Source organism: Orycteropus afer, unplaced genomic scaffold (assembly GCF_000298275.1).
Source record: "Orycteropus afer afer isolate SDZICR_OR568_19922 unplaced genomic scaffold, OryAfe1.0 scaffold00355, whole genome shotgun sequence".
Lineage (NCBI taxonomy): Eukaryota > Metazoa > Chordata > Mammalia > Tubulidentata > Orycteropodidae > Orycteropus > Orycteropus afer.
In genome coordinates this window covers 2010888-2030744 of record NW_006921942.1, presented here as the reverse complement: position 1 = coordinate 2030744, position 19857 = coordinate 2010888, and the positions used below count along the sequence as shown (strand labels likewise).

At 38.6% G+C, this 19857-nt stretch overlaps 1 protein-coding gene across 1 annotated transcript in view; it reads left to right on the top strand.

Moving 5' to 3' along the window:
* Positions 1 to 19857, top strand: part of SCMH1 (Scm polycomb group protein homolog 1) — a 248716-nt gene that overhangs the window by 189569 nt on the left and 39290 nt on the right. Inside the window, exons 7-8 of the mRNA XM_007952712.2 lie at positions 3842 to 4074; positions 9574 to 9700. Of these exons, the coding sequence (XP_007950903.2) occupies positions 3842 to 4074; positions 9574 to 9700 (360 nt within the window). The remainder of the gene's footprint in view (positions 1 to 3841; positions 4075 to 9573; positions 9701 to 19857) is intronic.

Sequence of the window (19857 nt, the reverse complement as noted above, 5' to 3'; positions counted from 1 at the left end):
TATGAGTCGGAAACGACTCGACGGCACTTAACAACAACAACTTTCTCTCTTAAAATGCTTTCTTCACCTGAGTTCTGGGAGACCACACTCTTTGTTTTCTTCTGAATCCTTGATTCACTATTTAGTATCCTTTACTGTATCCTCTACTGGTAGCATAGTGCCTAAGGCACTTGACTGCTAACCAGAAGGCTGGTGGTTTAAACCCACCAGCCGCTCCTCGCAAGGAAGGTTGGGCAGTCTACTTCCGTAGTGATAACTGCCTCAGAAACCCAAGGAGGGGTCGCCATGAGGCGAGGCCAACTTGACGGCACATAACAACAACAACCTCTATTCTCCAGCTTCTAAATATTAGAGTTCTTCAGGCATAATCTTTTTTTCTCCTTTCTTGACTTAGGTACTCACCCCCAGGAGACCTCATCTAGTCTCATGGCTTTACGTACTAGTTATATACTGATGATTTCCAACTTTGTATCTTCAGTCTTACCCTCTCCCTTGCATTCATATATACTACTGACTAAGTGATTAACATTTCCATTTTTATATATATTACCCATACTATAAAAAATGTTTAAAAATTAAACACATTTCTTTGTGTAGTATTTTCTATTCCAATAAATGGCATCTTTTTTGTCCCAGTTAACTCAAGCAAGTAGTGTTTCATCATATTGGACCACTCTCTTTCATATGCCATTGAATATAATTTTATGTTTTCTGTTTCCTAATTTTTTGTTCATTGACCTCCAGTCATGTTAGCTCTTTACTCAGCATGTGTACTGAATCCCCAACAGCTTCTTATCTTCTCCACTAATACCTCCCTATTCTAAGATTCCAATTTACCATTATCTGTTTTTGCTTGTCTGTATTACATATTTTATACATTTCAAGCACATAGACTATACTATCTGATATTAATATAACCAAGCCACTGTCTTTTGGTTAGTTTCTATAGGGTTTATATTTTCACAATATTTTTTTTTCCCTTTGTCTTTATATTTCAAGTGTCCTTCAAGTTTTAGAGTCTCTTATCAACAAAATATATTTGGGTTTTGTGTTGTTGTTTTTCTAGTATTATTTTTTCCTATTAATTGATTTACTTACTACACTTACATTTAATGTAATTATTTATTTCATTTTAAGTCTACAATTTTCCATTTTGCTTTTTTATTTTGTTTGTTTGAGTTGTTCCTTATTTCTTTACTGCTGCTTACTTGCCTTCTTTTGAATTAATCAAGTACTATATTTTCACATATAACACAGCCATGAAAATAACATGCCCACACATAAAATGCACACAGCTAATGCACAAGGATCATGCACAGTTTGAAAAAAAAAAAGAACATATATCACAGAACTGTAGATGTAGAAACTGTTGTATTGGTATATTTTCAACAACCACTACAAAATAAATAAATATTTTAAAGAAAAAGAACATATACATGCATTGTTTGCCTAATGATATGGTTTGTTTTTATAATTCTGCTTTTCCCTCTTAACTGTTTAGTGATACATTTTTGTGTAAATCTTTAATTGGCTGCCTTATACAAAAATACACTCTTGGTTTATTAAAGTCTACCTTCCATAAGCTCTCCAACCACTTCCCAAATAATACAAAATCTATCCAAGTTTCATTCCATTTACTCTCACTCCCCTCCTTCCATCTAGTGAATATTTTTTTGTGTCTTCCCATGTGTTCACCATTTCTCCTGCTCTTCATTCCTTCTTGCAGTTCCATGTCTCCATCTGGGATCATTTTCCTTCAGCCCAAAGAACTTCATTTTTATTTCCTGTAATTTAGATCTGCTGGTGACAAATTCTCTCAGCTTTCATTTGTCTGAAAATATCATTTCACCTTTACTTGTGAAATATATTTTCCCTGAGTGTAAAATTCTGTGTTGGCAGTTTAATTCTTTTAGCACTTGACTGCTAACCAGAAGGCTGGCGGTTCAAACCCACCAGCCACTCCTCGGAAGGAAGGTTGGGCAATCCTACTTCCGTAGTGTTTACTGCCTCGGAAACCCAAGGAGGGGTCGCTATGAGTCGGGATCGACTCGACGGCACATAACAACAACAACAACAACAACAAGCACTTTTAATATGCCATTCTATTACTTTGGCTTCCATAGTTCTGTTGAAAAGTTAATCATCAGTCTTACTGTTGTTACTATAAGTGTAATGGTTCTTCTCTTTCAATGTACTACTGTCTTTTCTCTCTCTTTCAGTTGTATTTTATCTCTTTTATTTTCAGTACTTCGACAATAATGTATCTTGGTATAGTTTTCTTTGTACTTTTTTGCTTGTGGATTGTTGAGCTCCTGAATTTGTGAGCTGATGTCTTTCATTAATTTTCAGAAAGTCTCAACTATTATCTCTTCAGATAATTCTCTATCCCATCTTCTCTCTCTGGGATTGCTTTTGTCATATTTTAGATGTACTTTAACCCACATATCTGTAACTCTATTTTTTTTTTTCCATTTTTGTTTTCTCACTGTACAGTTTCAAAATAAGGCTTGTGTCTTAAAGAGATCAGCTATGTGTTTGAGATAGGCTCCTCCTTCTAGTGAGATTTGTTTCCTAAAACTTCAAAATTATGTGTTATTTCATTCTGTCTTTTAGGAGCTCTTAGCCTAGCTTTGCAGCTCCCAAAAACAGGCCCATAAGCCTTATGCCTTTATCTGCTTTGTGCATATGTCACCTCCTTAGAGAAAACCTTCCTTTTCACTCTTACTCTCTCTTTACCTTGCTTTGGTTTTGTTATAACACTTACTATTATCTGACATTTTATTGTATATTTATTTACTTTTTGCCTCCCCAATAGGAGGTAAACTCCATGAATATGGAATCTTTTTTGTTCACTTTTCTATCCCCAAGACTTATAACAGTCCTCAATAACTATTTGTAGAATGACTTAGCTCTTCCTTATCTCAAAGAATACTCAATTTACAGAGGAGACAAATGATTAGAATAAAACGGAAAAGTGCTGTAACAGAGTTGTCTACATAGTGTGTTGAAAATAGGAGTACTGACTTAGTGCAGTGCTGGTCAGAGAAGGCTTCAATAAGGTGGTGTCCCTTGAGCAGAGTGTTGAAACTGAATATTGGTATGTGTGGTTGAGAGGAATAAAGAGCTCAGCATATGTGAAGGAATGTTATTCAGAAAATAGTGGGACAAGAATATAGGGGTAGATGACAGGGAATGACATAACTAGAGATGGAGGCGGTGTCACAGAAGCCCATGGAAATCAACATAAAGAGTATGGACTTTACATTAAAAGTAATAGGAAGCAAAGGTTTTTAAGATACAGAGAGATGCTGACAAATTTATATTTCCATGTGTTGCACTACTACTCACTACAGTAATCACTAAAATATTAAGTAGATTGATGTAGAAAATCCCTACTTTAGTTGTCACAGCTCAGTTTCAAAACTTTATCTCAACTCATTGTGACTTACGGAAGGCATCACCTCCTCTCTGAGCCTGATTTTCATTCTAGCAGGAGAGAATTGTGGAATTCTAAGAGACAAGCCAAGTCTGAGCTGGCTTGTCTCTTAGAATTGTATATATGCTTCACCTTGATTTAGGTCATAATACTTCTCTAAGATAACTTGGGAAGAAAAAAATTAGTGGGTTTTTTTTTTTCCCCTCTCTGTCAGAAGTAATTAAAAAGCTCTAATTCTAGACAATCTTATTTCAGTTTTCTTTTGTGATTTATTTAATATTTGGGTAATATGTCAGGAAACTAGCTTCTGTTACCTAAGCGGAAATGGCAAGTTCTTTTATCTTCTAGCTGGGATGGGAATGCAGGTGGGAGGAGGGGGTAATAGAATGAGTCTTTTTCTTGCAGTTGTGATTCCAAAGAGTCCCTATCCTGCATCTGATGTGAACATTGAGAAGCCCAGCACCCACAGCAGCACCAAAACTATCTTGGAACATCAACCAGGGCAGAAGGGGCGTAAACCAGGAAAGAAGCGGGGCCGGACACCCAAGACCCTAATTCCCCATCCCATTTCTACCCCATCTAAGTCAGCTGAACCTTTGAAATTCCCAAAGAAGAGGGGTCCCAAACCTGGCAGTAAGGTAGGTAAAAATGTGAGTTCCTACAAAAAGGGATAAGGGGTAAAAAAAGGGTAACTCATCCACATCAATCCATCTTAGAAAGGGGCATGTCTGACCCTTGTGTATGCTTTTAAAAGAAATATCCTAGATTTCTACTTGCTTATCCCTACTTATGCAGGAGTTTTTAATGTTAGAAATAGGATGATGGGGATAAGAAACAAATTTTAATTTTGAAAGTTACATTTGAGGGGATTCTCATCTAACTTCTTCCATAGATGAAAGGCCATGCTCCATGTTAATCTTCCCACAGTGGATGTCCAGGTATGTGAAGAGACAGAGCAAAATGACTGTAAATGTTTTTCTTTTTCTAGCTCTACTCCCTGTTTAAAATATGTGTGTGTGTGTGTGTATGTACTGAATACCTACTAGGTATCACACTCTATATTAGACACCATTACATACATAGCACATATATTCTTCAGAGAACCTAGGATAGAAGTAGTTTAACCTTATTTTATAGTTAAGTAAACTGAGACTTGGAGATATAAATGACTTCTCTGAGATCACATAGCTAATAAATGGCAAAGCCTGCAGATATTTATCCCCAGATCTTCTAGTTCCATAGTCAGTTACACCCTATCACATATGTCCTCTCTAACATTTTGTAAGGGAGATAGTACTTACCTCTAGTATAGCAAAAGATTGCCGAGGCAACTTCACTGAACATTGTTACTGAAAATAGTTTCCATTTCCTCTGAGTCATGGTAGTTCTTCATTCTTATCTTCCATAGGGAAACTATTGATCTGGAGAGAAGGTTCCACAACTGCTTCTCTAGGACCTCCTTTCACATCACTTCCTCCACTCACTTCCTGTCTGTAAGGATATCCTTCTGAATCTCCCTCCTGAACTATCTGAGTTCCAATGTGAAAATGATACCCACTTCTTCCTGAGTGTTACATTCTACAATCTCATAATTTCTTCCCTAGGTTGTTCTTTGTTTGTTTGGTTAGTTAGTTAGTTAGCAGTTTAGCTTACTTTAGGCCTTTTGGAATGTGAGCTCCTCCATGTCAAGAATCTAATCTTTCTTCTCTTTCTCTTACAGTGCTTTGCATCTCAGTCTCTTGGGAGATTGTTCAGTAAATATAAGATGGGTAGATGAATGGATGGATGGGTGAATGGCTGGATGATGGATGGACAGACAGACATGGATAGATGGATGGATGATTACAGTGATAATGTTGCCAATCTCAGCTGTCTCTAATTTATTGGCTTTGAATTCTTGATGTCACATCATGTCCTTTCTGTATAACACATAATGCTCCTCCTAATCCATTACCACTGACTCCTAGTTCAGGTCCTGGTTCATTTTTGTCTCTGTTATTCTTCTCTCACTCTTGTGTTATGGAGGAGAGGCAGAAAGCTCTTAGAATGCCACACCAGAGAAGCCATGCTTCTGGTGAGATGAAGATATCTTGAGGATAGTCACAACAAAGAGGAAGATCTTTGTAGAGCTCCAAAGACAGAACTAGAACCAATAAGCAGAAGTTCAGACATACAGGTTTTGTATGTCTTTTTTGAATATAAAAGGAACAGTATATCTGTCCCATAATGGAAGTAATGAGCCTTTATCACTAGAGACATTTCTTCAGGGACTTGATGAATATATGCAAGGGAAAGAGAAGTATTAGGTGGATAGTTGGATTAATGACTTTTAAGATCCTTCAAAACCTAAGAATTATGATTATATGATTGCCTTTTCTCTCCTGCGTCAGGCAATCCCAAACATTGTAGCCAAAATCCTTTCTTTCCAACGTTCTTTGTAACAGTAATTCTTATCTTACTCTGTGTTTTATATAATAGCATTTGACTCCGTAGTTGCCCTCCTTATACCTTCCTATTGCCTTTTCCTACAACTGTATGTGTCTTCCACCCATGAGCTTTATATTACTTTCAAAAGTGAAGTGGTCTTGTGGCTTTGAGGCCAGAAATACTTAGATTTAAATCTCATCTTCATTTTTTACAATTGTGTGACTTTGGGGATGTTTGGGTAAATCTCTGAGCCCCAGTTACCTCATGTGTAAAATGGAGATGAGGTGATGTGTGAGTAGACACATGTAAATACATCAAATACGTGTAACTACATCTATCTCAAATAATAATAATGCCTTCCATTTTCTGATTTCTTTGACAAATTTTGGACACCTAATTCATCTAACTTCTTCAGGGACCCCATGAAATTCTACCACCAATTTGGTGAAGTTGAACTGCTGTTTCCCCCTTCTTCCCTGATGTATTACTTATTTGGATTTTCACTATTAGTAATATTAAAAAAAAAAATGTATGCTTGTAATGCTTCATGTGGGTTTGCATGATTGCTTTCAGAGACAAAGCTCTCTTTATGTATGCCTGCTTTCCTAAGTATTGTCTCTTTATAAAATATACTCCTAGAAGGCAGATTGTTTTTGTACAGTTCTCAGCATTAATAAATAATTGTTGTTGTTGTTTGCCGTCGAGTCGGCCCCGACTCATAGCGACCCCTCCTTGGGTTTCCGAGGCAGTATCACTACGGAAGTAGGATTGCCCAACCTTCCTTCCGAGGAGCGGCTGGTGGATTTGAACCACCAGCCCTCTGGTGAGCAGTCAAGTGCCTTAGGCACTATGCTACCAGAGCTCCCTTAATAAATAATAGGGCATTAATAAAAAAAGATTTCTGGATCCTGGTGATGGTTATGTTTTCCTTACTTCAGAAAAGCTTTTTAAGAACTGTTTCTTGGCAAATCAAAACCATGAATGAGATACCATTTCACTCCCACTAGGATGGGTAAGATTTTTAAAATAATAATAATAAACTAACAAATATCAGGAAGGATGTCGGAAATTTATCCATTTATCCACTGCTAATGGCGATGCATAATGGTACAACCATTGTGGAAAACAGTATGGCAGTTCCTCAAAAAACTAAAAATAGAACTACCATATAACTCAGCAATTCCATTCTTAGGTATATACCCAAAAGACTTGAAAACAGAGACTCAAAAAGAAAGTTGTACACCAGTGTCCATTGCAACACTATTCAAAAAGGTAGAAGCAACCTAAATGTCCATTAGCATATGAATAGATTAACAAAATATGGTACATACCTTAGATAACCCCCTCAAAAAAACTCACTGCCATCGAGTCAGAGTCAATTCATAGCAACCCCTCCCTTGGGTTTCTGAGGCAGTATGACTACAGAAGTAGATTGCCCAGTCTTCCTTCCAAGGAGTGGCTGGTGGGTTTGAACGACCACCCTTCTGGTTAGCAGTCAAATACCATAGGCACTATACCACCAGACCTTACATACAGTGGAATACTATTCAGCCAGTAGGACAGTAGGAGAAATTAAATCTTGATACATGTCACAATATGAATGGAGCTAGAAGACATTATGTTCAGTGAAATAAGCCAATCGCAAAAGGATAAATATCATATGACCTCATTTATATAAAAAGACAAGAAAAGGCAACTGTGTAGAGGCCAAAGTTTATTAGTGGTGACCAGGGGCAGGTGGGAGAGGGAAAAATGGGGTTAACAGTGATGGAAAAATCACTTGATTAAGGTAGGGTTGTGCAGCTGATAATGGTAATTACTGTCAATAAGTTGTACACATGTAAAAAGTTTAATTGGCAAAAGTTGTGTGATGTATTTACAACAGTGACAAACAGAAAAAGTAGCTGTTGAGGTTGCTTGTGTACTCGCAAATACCTCATGGAATTTGGTTACTTGGTTTGAAGGTTTAGGGTCATGGTTTCATCCCAATTAAGTGGCTTAATAATATGTTTTGTGCTTCTGTACTATCTCCTAGTTTGTTGTGTAATGCCTGGGGTCTTAAAAGCTTGCTACCAGCCATCCACCACACACACAATTGGTCTCTATTCACCAGGAACAACAGAAGAAGGAGAGTCAGGAAATAAGAGGAGGATAAGGAATTTGCGGCTAATTGCCTCCATGAACAACTGCCTCCTTTGCCATTAGATCAGAACTAGATGGTACCTGGCTACCACTACTGAACATTTGGATCAGAGATTCCATAGAAGAATCCTGATCAAAAGGGGGGAAATGCCAAACAGAATTTCAAATTCTTACAGAGTTTTGACTTTCTGGAGCCATGGAGGGTAGATGAACCTCTAAAAGTATTGCCCTGAGATAACCTTTAATCTTGAAACTAAAAATATCCCCTAAGTCATGTTAAAACCAAACTATAGTTTGGCTTACCTAGTAAATAAGATCTGCCTTGAGCTTTATGGTTTTTTTGTTTTTTTAAGATCTATCTATATAGGATCAAATTGACAATAGCAACTCAGAAGATTAGATGTGAACAGTAGCGGGGAGTGAGTTTATGTTAGTGAGGGAGAATCAACTCAGAAAAGGAAGATGAGAATGGTTGCACAACTGGAAGAATGTAATCATTGTTACTAAATTATTCATGTAGAAACTGTTGGATTAATTTGTTTTGCTGTTTATATCCCCAACAACAAAATAAATAAAATTTAGAGAAAACAACAAAACTATTCCTTGGAAAGGACCCTTTAATATCTTGCAGCTACTGTCCCCTCCAGAGAGACTACCCTGAATAGCAAAGAAGAGGTATTAGGTTTCTCTCAAATCTCTTTATTACTTCTTCCATTGTTAGTGTTCTGCACTGTATGCTTCATTTCAAAAAACTTTTAATGACACCTACTATATGCCAAATGCCATGCTCAGCATAATATTTAGAGTCACACCCACAAGGAACTCCAGGCTAATGGGACACCAGTATGTAAATATATTATGATGATACATTATGATAAATGCAGCAATACAAGGTGCAATGGTAGCATAAAAGAGACAGTAATTAATTGGGGATATCTGAAAAAGCTCCCTGGATAAACAGAAATTTGTAAGGTTAAAAGGAAGAAAGGGCGTTCCAGGCAGAAGGGACAGTTTATTATCTTAAAGATGTAGACCAGGTAAAACCACCTGGTTTTTAGAGAAGTAATGTAGTTAGATATTACTAGGTATAAAATCTAAAATAAAGAATGACCAGTAATGAGCTGAAGAGGCAGGCAGAGAAAAGTAGTTTGTAGAGTAGGGGAAGGGATGTTTCCTCAAAGTAATGTCAAGGTAGACTTAAGCCACAACAGTCCTTATTTATTTATTTATTATTTATTATTTATTATTTATTTATTTTGGGTTTTGCTTTTGTCTACCCAATTAATAGAGAAGCTGGAACTTCATATGATAATATTTAATCTAGTATGAAAGCCAGTGAATTAAATAAGCTCTAGCTCTACAAAGCCCAGAATCTTGTACATAGATTCAGAAAATGTTTACTGTATATATAGCACTGGGCCAGATGCTATGTGGAAAATAAAGATAAAACACAGTCCCATCCACAAGTATATTTTAATTTCATGGGTGAATTAAGTGCTAGAACTACAGGAATGAGAAGACAAGTTACATATCATGGGTAGAAAACTTTTCACCATCCATTTTGACAGAGAAAACCTCGGACTTTGCTGAACCCACCACCCACCTCACCAACAACCAGCACCCCTGAACCGGATACCAGCACTGTGCCCCAAGATGGTGCCACTATCCCCAGCTCAGCCATGCAGGCCCCCACAGGTAAGAGCAGATCACTTGTCTAGCTGCAGCAAGCCCCAGGTCCCAGCATCTGTACTTTCTCATTTTCTTACACAATAATTAGCCCCTGTCCATTTGTAAACCTAAGTAGTCTTTTTAAATATATTTATCTTTGGCATTTGAAATAGCCTCAGAGAAATCTGTCAAAACAATCCAAGAAAAGTGAACAGGTGTTCTGTGAACCCTGTATTACAGAGCTGGACAGAAGGCTGGGCCAGCTTCAGGAGATCTCTGGCCTAGTTTGTAATAATAATATTCATCCTTCCTAGCTAGGGGTGCTCCCTTGTTAATGGTCCCTTCCAGAGACCATGTGCTTATCTCAGTAATGTTGCCACCACTCAAATACATCTGAAACTCCTGATATTTTTTAAACATTGATGGTAGCAAATCTTGGTGCTATGAAAGTAGTTGATTTTGAAGAGCAAACTATGAATGGTTGATTCAAAGCAAAGTATGGTGGCTGAGGTGGATGGACAATTAATCTGGGTTATGCATTATCTGTTCCCATTTTATAAAATATCTATGAAGGTAACTCTAAAAGAGCTACCCCTTTAGAATGGATACACAGCCTCCCAATGAGAAAACTGTAAAGAAAAATAATCTTTTTTTTTTATGTTTAAATTAAGATACATGTGTGAAACCTTACTATAGTTAGTCTGTGGACACTTCATCTTCTTTAGGGAAGTCTAAGCAATCAGAATGAGGCCCGTGGAAGTTAGGGTGGTCTTTTTCTAAAAGGATCAGATATGTTGGCCCAAATTCTAGAATGTTAGAGTTTGAAGGGAAGGCCCAGCCATTGATTCCTCTCTAAATAACTTTTAGAAGACAATTAAGCCTACCTGTAGCATGTGTGCACCTCTAGTCAGGATCCTATCACATAGTTTCTTCAAATATGTCACCTGTATCTAGCTCCAACCAATTACTGGGTTTGCTTAGTCCAAGAGTGTCTACATTAATAAATAAATGGCCTCTGCCCTTGAGCTCCATGGATGAGGAAGGAAGGACAAATGAGCACCTTGGTGAAAGTATTGATTACATTATCCAACTTCTTGACATCCCTACCACATATGCCTGTATACCTCTTTTGTTTACCCCACATTATTCTAAATACCACTTAAGTGCCTTTTCAACAATACTGGGAGCACTCAAAACAGCAGGAGAGCTTCATGATTATGCCTCACTCTTGTTTTTAAATGATCCAGGCCATTTCTGCAAGCAGTCACTAGGCCGATGTCCCTCATTTGACTTGAATCTCATAGCCTACCTAAAGTGGGAACCTGCTGTGTATTGTTGGCTTCTGGCCAGGCTGTAGCAGTCTTGACTGATCATTGTGTCACTGTCTCCTGTTTGGGCCCTGGCTGCAAAACTTAAAACAACAAAACAGACTTCCACCAGCCCCCTGCTGTTTACTGGTCCCTAGGGGCAATCACTTTAAATTCAGTTGGTTCTTTTATTTACCTTCCTATAGGTTCAAACCTATTTACCTTCCTATAGGTTCAAACCCACCAGCCACTCCTCGGAAGGAAGGTTGGGCATTCCTACTTCTGTAGTGATAAACCCAAGGAGGGGTCGCTATGAGTCGGGCCGACTCGATGGCAAATAACAACAACAACAACATGTCTAAATAACATGTTTCTGTTGCTGCCCTCTTCCACCAACTTTAGGCATTTTTCTACTGACTACTGTAGGGAAATCAAACAAATCCCACCCCTCACTTCTCTGCACTTCTTTTCTGACACCAGCTGAATGCACAGCACCCCTGCACCCTAGCTATGCCAAACTAGGTCAGACCGCACAAGTTAAAGGACACAATCCAAGAGATTGACAATTTGGCCCAAGAATTCAGATGCAGGCCACAAAGTTGGGACTCCCCAAAGGTTCCTCTTACTACTGATGTGCTGGCTACAATTTGGGGGTTCTCTCTACCCCTTAGTATACCAGCTGTAAGTTCAGGAGTCCCTTCCCCTACCCACACTCCGCCCTGTCTCTTAAAACTCCCTTAGATTCAATATCATCAGAATGACTTATAGAACTCATGAAAAATGCTATAGTTATTACAATTTTATTATAAAGGATACAAATCAGAATCTGCACAAAGAAGACATGCATAGAGTGAAGTCTGGGATGGTTTCCAACTGAAGAGCTTCTGTGTCTTAAAGAGGGTATACACTCTCCTGAAAACAAATGTCTTTCACCATCCAGGAAGCTCATGGAGCTTCCGTGTCCAGGGCTTTTACTGGGGGACTCAGAAACCCAAGGAGGGGTTGCTATGAGTCGAAATCAACTTGACAGCAGTGAGTTTGGTTTTGGTTTTTCATTACATAACGCAAACCTAAGTCACTCTTCCCTGAGGTGGGTCAATATTAGGAGGTATCACAGGGTGGATCTTTCTGGCAGGGCCAGTCTCCCACCCAAGAATCACCTCATTAGCATAACCTGTTGGGTTAGGTGTAATCTTGAGCCCTTGTCAAACACATTTATGATTACTGGGGGAAGTCCCAAGGTATTAGAGGTTCTCTCTTAGGAACCAAGGACAATGACCAAAATCTTAGGTAAAGTTAAAATAAACCCCACAGCTACTCACTGTAGAAGATTAGATTTGACTCTTCTTAATCTCTTTACCTCCTTATCTACCCACACATACTTACCCCAATACAGTGATATTATAACTATGGTTAGATCAAAATTTAATGTTTTTCTTATGACCTTTCAAGTGCTATTCTCATTTGAGCCATGGTGTTGTTCTTGTTATGTGCCATCGAGTCAGACCCGACTCATAGCAACCCCTCCTTGGGTTTCCAAGGCGGTATCAGTACGGAAGTAGATTGCCCAACCTTCCTTCTGAGGAGTGGCTGGTGGGTTTGAACCACCAGGCTTCTGATTAGCAGTCAAGTAAGTGCCTTAGGCACTATGCTACCAGAGCTCCTTTGAGCTATGTTGTTGTTGTTGTTGTTATGTGCCGTCAAGTCAGACCTGAATCATAGCGACCCCTCCTTGGGTTTCCGAGGCAGTATCACTACGGAAGTAGATTGCCCCATCTTCCTTCCAAGGAGTGTCTGGTGGGTTTGAACCGCCAGCCTTCTGGTTAGCAGTCAGATGCCTTAGGCACTATGCTACCAGAGCTCCTTTGAGCTATGTAGTGTACTCTAATTACTTTTCCTTTGGTGGACAACTTGTCTTCAGAGCAATAATTATCTTGTTGGTTTCTTTGATAGTATGTTTCTTTTTCTATGTACTTTTTATCAATTAAACCCTAAACTGTCTTCGTATTATATATATTTCCCATTATGTTCAAGCACGTTATTAGATCTATTAATTTCATTCTCGAGAAGAAATCCTGAGCTGCTTAAGATTCCCTTCACTTCTCTTTTGTGTAAGATACCAGTGTGTTCCTTCCTGTGTCTTCCTCTTCCTTAGATTTACATCCTTAATCTTACATAATAACTGTTAATTCTCTTTGAGGCTTCTCTTCACCCCCAGTATTCTGAGGTTTCACCTTGAATGGGAGTATTTTCATCTATCATGCTAGACATTTGATAGGCCTGTTTCATTCTTTAGTTTCGTGACATTTTCTAAAATTATTTCATCAAGAGATTTTCTCTTGCTTTTTTTCTATTTACTCTTTCTAGCATAAGTTATTCAGATGATGAACTTGAACTGGCCCTCTAATATGCTTATTCTTTCTCTCCTAATGCCTTTGCCTTTTTTGCTCAACTTTCTTCAAGCTTCCCTGAACTATATCTTCCAAACTTTTTATTGAATTTTTCATTCTGCTGTCTTATTTCTTTTATTATCATTATTACTTCAGTAGCATTTCTCAAAACATGTTTGGTAGAAAACCAGTCCTGCAAAATGTGCTGCATAAAAAGCTGATGTAGTCAAATATATTTAGGAAATGTTTGTACTCTGCTACCCTACTCTTAAAGATTTGCCTTTGCTTGATAGTTTTGTTGTTGTTCTCTGAATTTTTTAATAGCATCCAATTCCAGTTTCACAGATACAGTAGAAAACCAAAACATGACAGAGTAGGAAAATATTTTTATGACCTCAAGAGTGGGAAGTGTTTTTTAAACAAGGGATAGGCCAAAAGAAAAAAGAGTAATGTATTTAACTATAATAAAATTGATATAACCAAAAACCCACTGCCGTTGAGTTGATTCCAACTCACAGTGACCCTGTAGGGCAGAGTAGAAGTTCCTAGGATTTCTAAGACTGTAAATCTCTTCAGAAGTAGACTGCCTCATCTTTGTCCCATGAAGTGGCTGGTGGGTTTAAAGTACTGACCTTTGGGTTAGGTTAGCAGCCAAATGCTTTAATTACTGTGTCACCAGAACTCCTTAAAATTGATATATTTAACTATAAATATATTTAATACGGCATCCCTGGGGTGGCTTTCTTGGGGCTGAAGGATCTACTTCTAAGATGGCTCATTCATATGGCCAGCAAAATTGGCACCAGCTATTGGTTATTCTCCAGATGGACCTCTCCAAAGAGTAGCCTGGGCTTCCTCACAGCATGGTGTCTAGATACCAAGAATAAATGTCCCAAGAGACATGAAATAGAGGCTACCACTTTTTTAAAGCCTGAGCCCAGAAATTAACAAAGTATCATTTTCACTATACTCTATTGATCTCAGATTCAAGAGGAGAGGATCAAAATCCTGTATCTTGATGAGAAGAATGTAAAAATTTTGGAACCATATTTTAAAACAACCTCAGTCTGCTTTCTGGACTTAAATTACTTACATTTTCACATTTGCAAAGTTCATTCTTCCCCTCAGAAGATTTTCATCAGAAGTTTCATAAAAGTCCAGGATCTGATCATCTAAATCATGTCCAGTACATGAGGTCTGTCATGTACAATTTCTCACGAATAGCTTCTTGACTGTGGCTCTTCTAGATGTGAAGACTGAATTAAAGAAACAAATTGTCTGCTTGCCAGACACCCAGTGGTGGAACAGACATAGGATAATTTTCATAGATACTACTCTATCTATAAAAGGAGGCACAGGTAATCACTGGCCTATAGAAACGGTGAAATCCACTGGGTACCTGTTGCCAACTCCTTAATTAAATCCAGTTCTGTTTTCTGGGAGTTGTTTTCCATGGCTCTTGGTTTTGTCCCCCGAATTGTCTCTGCTTTTTTCTGCCTATAAAAAGTTGGAGATCCAAGGGATTCTTTTCATTTTGTACCATTTCTGTACCTTTTTCAGTCTGAACTTCTACCAAAATGATTCTCTTAGAAACATGAAAGTTTTCCATGGATTTCATTGGAGTTCACTTTGTTAGACAAAAGCCATAACCACAGATCTCCTGAAGATAAATCATTCTCCATTTGGGGCTTCCTGTGCAGCTGCTTTGGGACAATGCCCTTAAAATACTTAAAAGTCCAGTTTATCATAATGTTGCTTGTGAGGATATTTGTTTTATGTTTCTTTCACGTGATCCATAGTGAAGGATGTCTTTAATCTTCATCATTAAGTGCTTCAAGTCCTCTTCACTTTTAGCAAGCAAGGTTGTGTCATCTGTATGTCACAGTCATTGATGAGCTGCCTTCTAATCCTGATGATATGCTTTTCTTCATATAGTCCAGCATCTCAGATTATTTACTCAGCATACAGATTGAATAAGTATGATGAAGAGATGCAACTCTGACCCACATCTTTCCTGATTTTAAAATGTGCATTATCCACTTGTTCTGTTTCAATGACTACCTCTTGGTCTTTGTACATCCTATATGAGCACAATTAAATGTTCTGAAACTCCCTTTCTTCCCAGTGTTATCCATAATTTGTTAGGATCCACACTGTCGAATGCTATGTATAGTCAATAAAACACAGGTGAACATCTTTCTAGTATTCTTTGTTTCAGCCAGGATCCATCTGGTATCAGCAATGATATCCCTTGTCCTCATCCTCTTCTGAATCCAGCTTGCATTTCTGGAAGTTCTCTGTCAATATAGTGCTGCAACTGTTTTTGAATTATCTTCAGTAAGATATTACTTGCATGTTATATGAATGATAATGTTCAATAATTTCTACATTCTGTGGGATCACCATTCTTTGGAATGGGCACAAATACAGATTTCTTCCAGTTGGCCCATTAGCTGTCTTCCAGATTTCTTGGCAGAAACAAGTGAATGCCTCCAGAACTACATCCATTCACTGGAACATCTCCATGGGTATTCCATCAATTCCTGGAGTCTTATTTTTTGCCATTTACTTCAGTGAAGCTTGTACTTCTTCCTTCAGTACCATCGGTTCTTGATCATAGGCTACCTCCTGAGATGATTGAACATCAACCAGTTCTTTCTGGTACAGTGACTCTCTGTAAATTCCTGCCATCTTCTTTTGAAGCTTCCTGCATCATGCAATATTTTGCCTGTAGAATCCTTCAGTATTGAAATTTGATGCTTGATTTTTTGCTTAAGTTCTTTAAGCGTGGGAAATGCTGAGCACATTTTCCTTTTTGGTTTTCTAATTCCAGATCTTTGCGTATTTCATACAATACTTTATCTTCTTGAGCCACCCTTTGAAATCATCTGTTCAGCTCTTTTGTTTCATCATTTCTTCCATTCACTTTAGCTCCCATTCCAGTTAAGAGCAACTTTCAGAATCTCTTCTAATATCCATTTTGGTCTTTTCTTCCTTTCCTGTCTTTAATGGCCTTTTGCTTTCTTCATATATAATGTTTTTGATGATATCACATAACTTATCTGGTCTTTGGTCATTGGTGTTGAATGCATCAAATCTATTCTTCAGATGGTCTCTAAATTCATGTGGAATATAATTAAGGTCGTATTTGGTTCCTGTAGACTTGTTATAATTTTCTTCAGCTTCAGCTTGAACTTGCATATGAGCAATTGATGGTCTGTCCCACAGTTAGCCCCTGGCCTTGTTTTGACTGATATCAAGCTTCACCATCATTTCTTTCCACTGATGTAGTTGATTTGATTCCTGTGTATTCCATCTGGTGAGGTCTATATGTATAGTCACTGTTCATGTTGTTGGAAAAAAAAGGTATTTGCAATAAATAAGCTGTTGGTCTTGCAAAACTATGTCATGCAGTTTCCGATGTCATTTTATTCACCAAAGCCGTATTTTCCAACTACCAGTACTACTTCGTTTCCAACCTTTGCATTCCATTCAGTGATAATTATCAATACATCCTGATTGCATGTTTGGTCAATTTCAGACTGCCAAAGTTGGTAAAAAAAAACTTCAGTTTCCTCATCTTCAGCTTTAGTGGTTGGTGTATAAATTTGTGTAATGGTGGTATTAACTGGTCTTCCTTATACTCATATGGATATTATCCTATCACTGACAGCATTGTACTTCAGGATAGATCTTGAGATGTTCTTTTTAATGATGAATGCAACACCATTCCTTTTCAATTTGTCATTCCATGAACAGTAGACTCTGAAATTGTCTGATTCCCAATGGCCAATATCAGTCCATTTCAGGTCATTAATGCCTAGGATACTGATCTTTATGCATTCCATTTCATTTTTTACAACTTTCAGTTATCCTAGATTCATACTTCATACATTGCACATTCCAATTATTAATTAATGGTTGCAGCTATTTTTTCTCATTTTAAGATGTGCTACATCAGCAAATGAAGGTCCCTGAAAGCTTTATTACATCTACAACATTAAGGTTGACTGTACTTTGAGGAGGCAGCTCTTCCCCAATCATATTTTCAGTGCATTCTAATTTGAGGGGCTCGTCTTCTGGCACTATATCAGACAGTGTTTCACTGCTATGCATAAAGTTTTCCAGTAATGTTGTGTTGTTGTTGTTATGTACCATCGAGTCACACCTGACTCATAGCGACCCCTCCTTGGGTTTCCGAGGCAGTATCACTACGGAAGTAGATTGCCCCATCTTCCTTCCGAGGAGTGGCTGGTGGGTTTGAACCACCAGCTTCTGGTTAGCAGTCAAGTGCCTTAGCCACTATGCTACCAGAGCTCCCTTTCCAGTAATATATCAGATAATGTTTCACTGCTATCCACAAGGTTTTCAGTGGCAATTTTTTCCAGAATGGATGGCTTCATCCTTTTCCAAGTCTGTCTTAGTCTGGAAGCTCCACTGAAACCTACTCACCATGGGTAACCCTGCTGGTATATGAAATACCGGTGGCATATGTTCCAGCCTCAGTGCAACACAGAAGCCACCACAGTACGAAAAACTGACAAACAGGTGGTAGATTCTCCATGTTAATGCAGGCATATTAGTGTTATCAAATTTTCTGCCACTAACTAGCAATCTTTCAGTAAGATTTTCCTCACTTTGCTTTAAGCTCTTACTGACAGCCTCCTGAGGCCCTTTAAGCTTCTGTACTCTCAATGCCTTGTCAGTTTTCACCAACACTCTTTTTGTGACTTTATGCTTCTTTCTGCCCCACAGCCGATGCCACATGTGTTAAGTTTTTGTACTGCAGCACCCTACTTCCAGTACCAGAATTTGTTCCAGTAAGCTTTTGCTATCTAACAAAGTATAAAACCTCATGTCTTCAGACAACAGTGTAGGTGGAGTAGGAGAGACAGCTTATGTCTGTTCCATGCAATGACACCTAAGGTGGCTTGACTTGGATTGGAGGACCCAATTCTACTACATGCCTGGCAAGTTAATACTGGCTCTTGGTTTCTTTCCACATGGACTTCTCCAGTTAGGTGACTTGTCCTTCTTCGCACATGGTGGTTGGGTTACTAGAGCGAATGTACAGAGACAGGAAGTGCAAACTGCCATTTTCTTAAGCCCTGGATCCAGAAACTGGCATAGTACCATTTCCACCACAGTCTATTTGTCAAGTGTCACACAGCTTGATGAGAGAAGCGACAGAGAATTTTAGGCCCGTGTATTAAAACTAATAATAGTTTTGCCTTTTATATTTTACCCTTTAGTAGAAAAAAATATTTTAATCATCACTGAACTAGTTATATTGTTTTCTCTGTGTGTGTAAGGAGCTCTGGTGGTGTGGTACCTAAGGCATTTGACTGCTAACAGAAGGCTGGCAGTTCAAATCCACCTGCCACTCCTTGGAAAGAAGGTTGGGCAATCTACTTCTGTAGAGATGGTGCCTCAGAAACCCAAGGAGGGTTCACTATGAGTCAAATCGACTTGACAGTGGTGAGTTTGGGGGTTTTTTAGGTAGTGTGTGTGTAAAATTTGTATACAGTGATAAGAACAGATCTTAAGTGTACAATTTTTATGAGTTCTCATAAATGTAAACACTCATCCAATCAGATAACCCCAATCAAAATATAAGATGTTTCTATCATTCCCAGAAGTTCCTTCATGCCTCCTTATAGTCAATCTCCATTTCCTACCTTTATTCTGATTTCTGTCACCATGCATCATTTTGTTGTTACTGTTCTTGAATGTAATATAAGTGGATTCATGCTATGTATACTCTTTTGTATCTAATTTTATTTCACGTTGGTAAAAGGACATGGAGGTGGCATCTTCTGACCTCCTCCAGTCTCACGAGGGGGAAACAAAGTCACCATCAACAGTCCAAGGCTTATTCATTTGAGGCCAGACATGCCACCACCCTCCAGCCTTTGACCACCTCTGACACCACCCGTCCCTCCCATGGCCCTCACTACTTCCCTGCAGGGTTTGATAATTCATTGCAATGGCCACACAGAACTTACAGACATTACTCACGATTACGGGGTTTATTAGGGAAGTAACAGACTGCAATTCAGGTTCAGGAATGTGCTCAGGATACAATTCTTCAATCAAGACAATCCCCCACTGCTGTGCCCTCAGACACACCTCTCTGGCCCTTGACCTTTCATCCTGGCCTCTGCCTTGCTCAGGCAAATGTTACAAAGCTCTTTTAGCTCTGCCAATAGGTTCATCTTGGTGTGCCCCACTCTGTCAGCAAGGCTTCTGCCCAAGAGCACTCAGCTTTCTCGCTCTGTGGGCCAGGTAAACCTGCCACTCTGTCTTGTGCCTCTTGGTTGCACTGAGACCATCTCTATCTGCCAGGGCATCTTTCTCTGCCAGGGCATCTCTGCCAAGGGGGTCCAATGCAGGGATCTTGGGTCCAAGGTTGCATTTTACTTCACCTCCAACTCTCCTCTCTTGATGGCAATGAGTCCTCTAGCAGGACTCATTTTTTTTTTTTTTT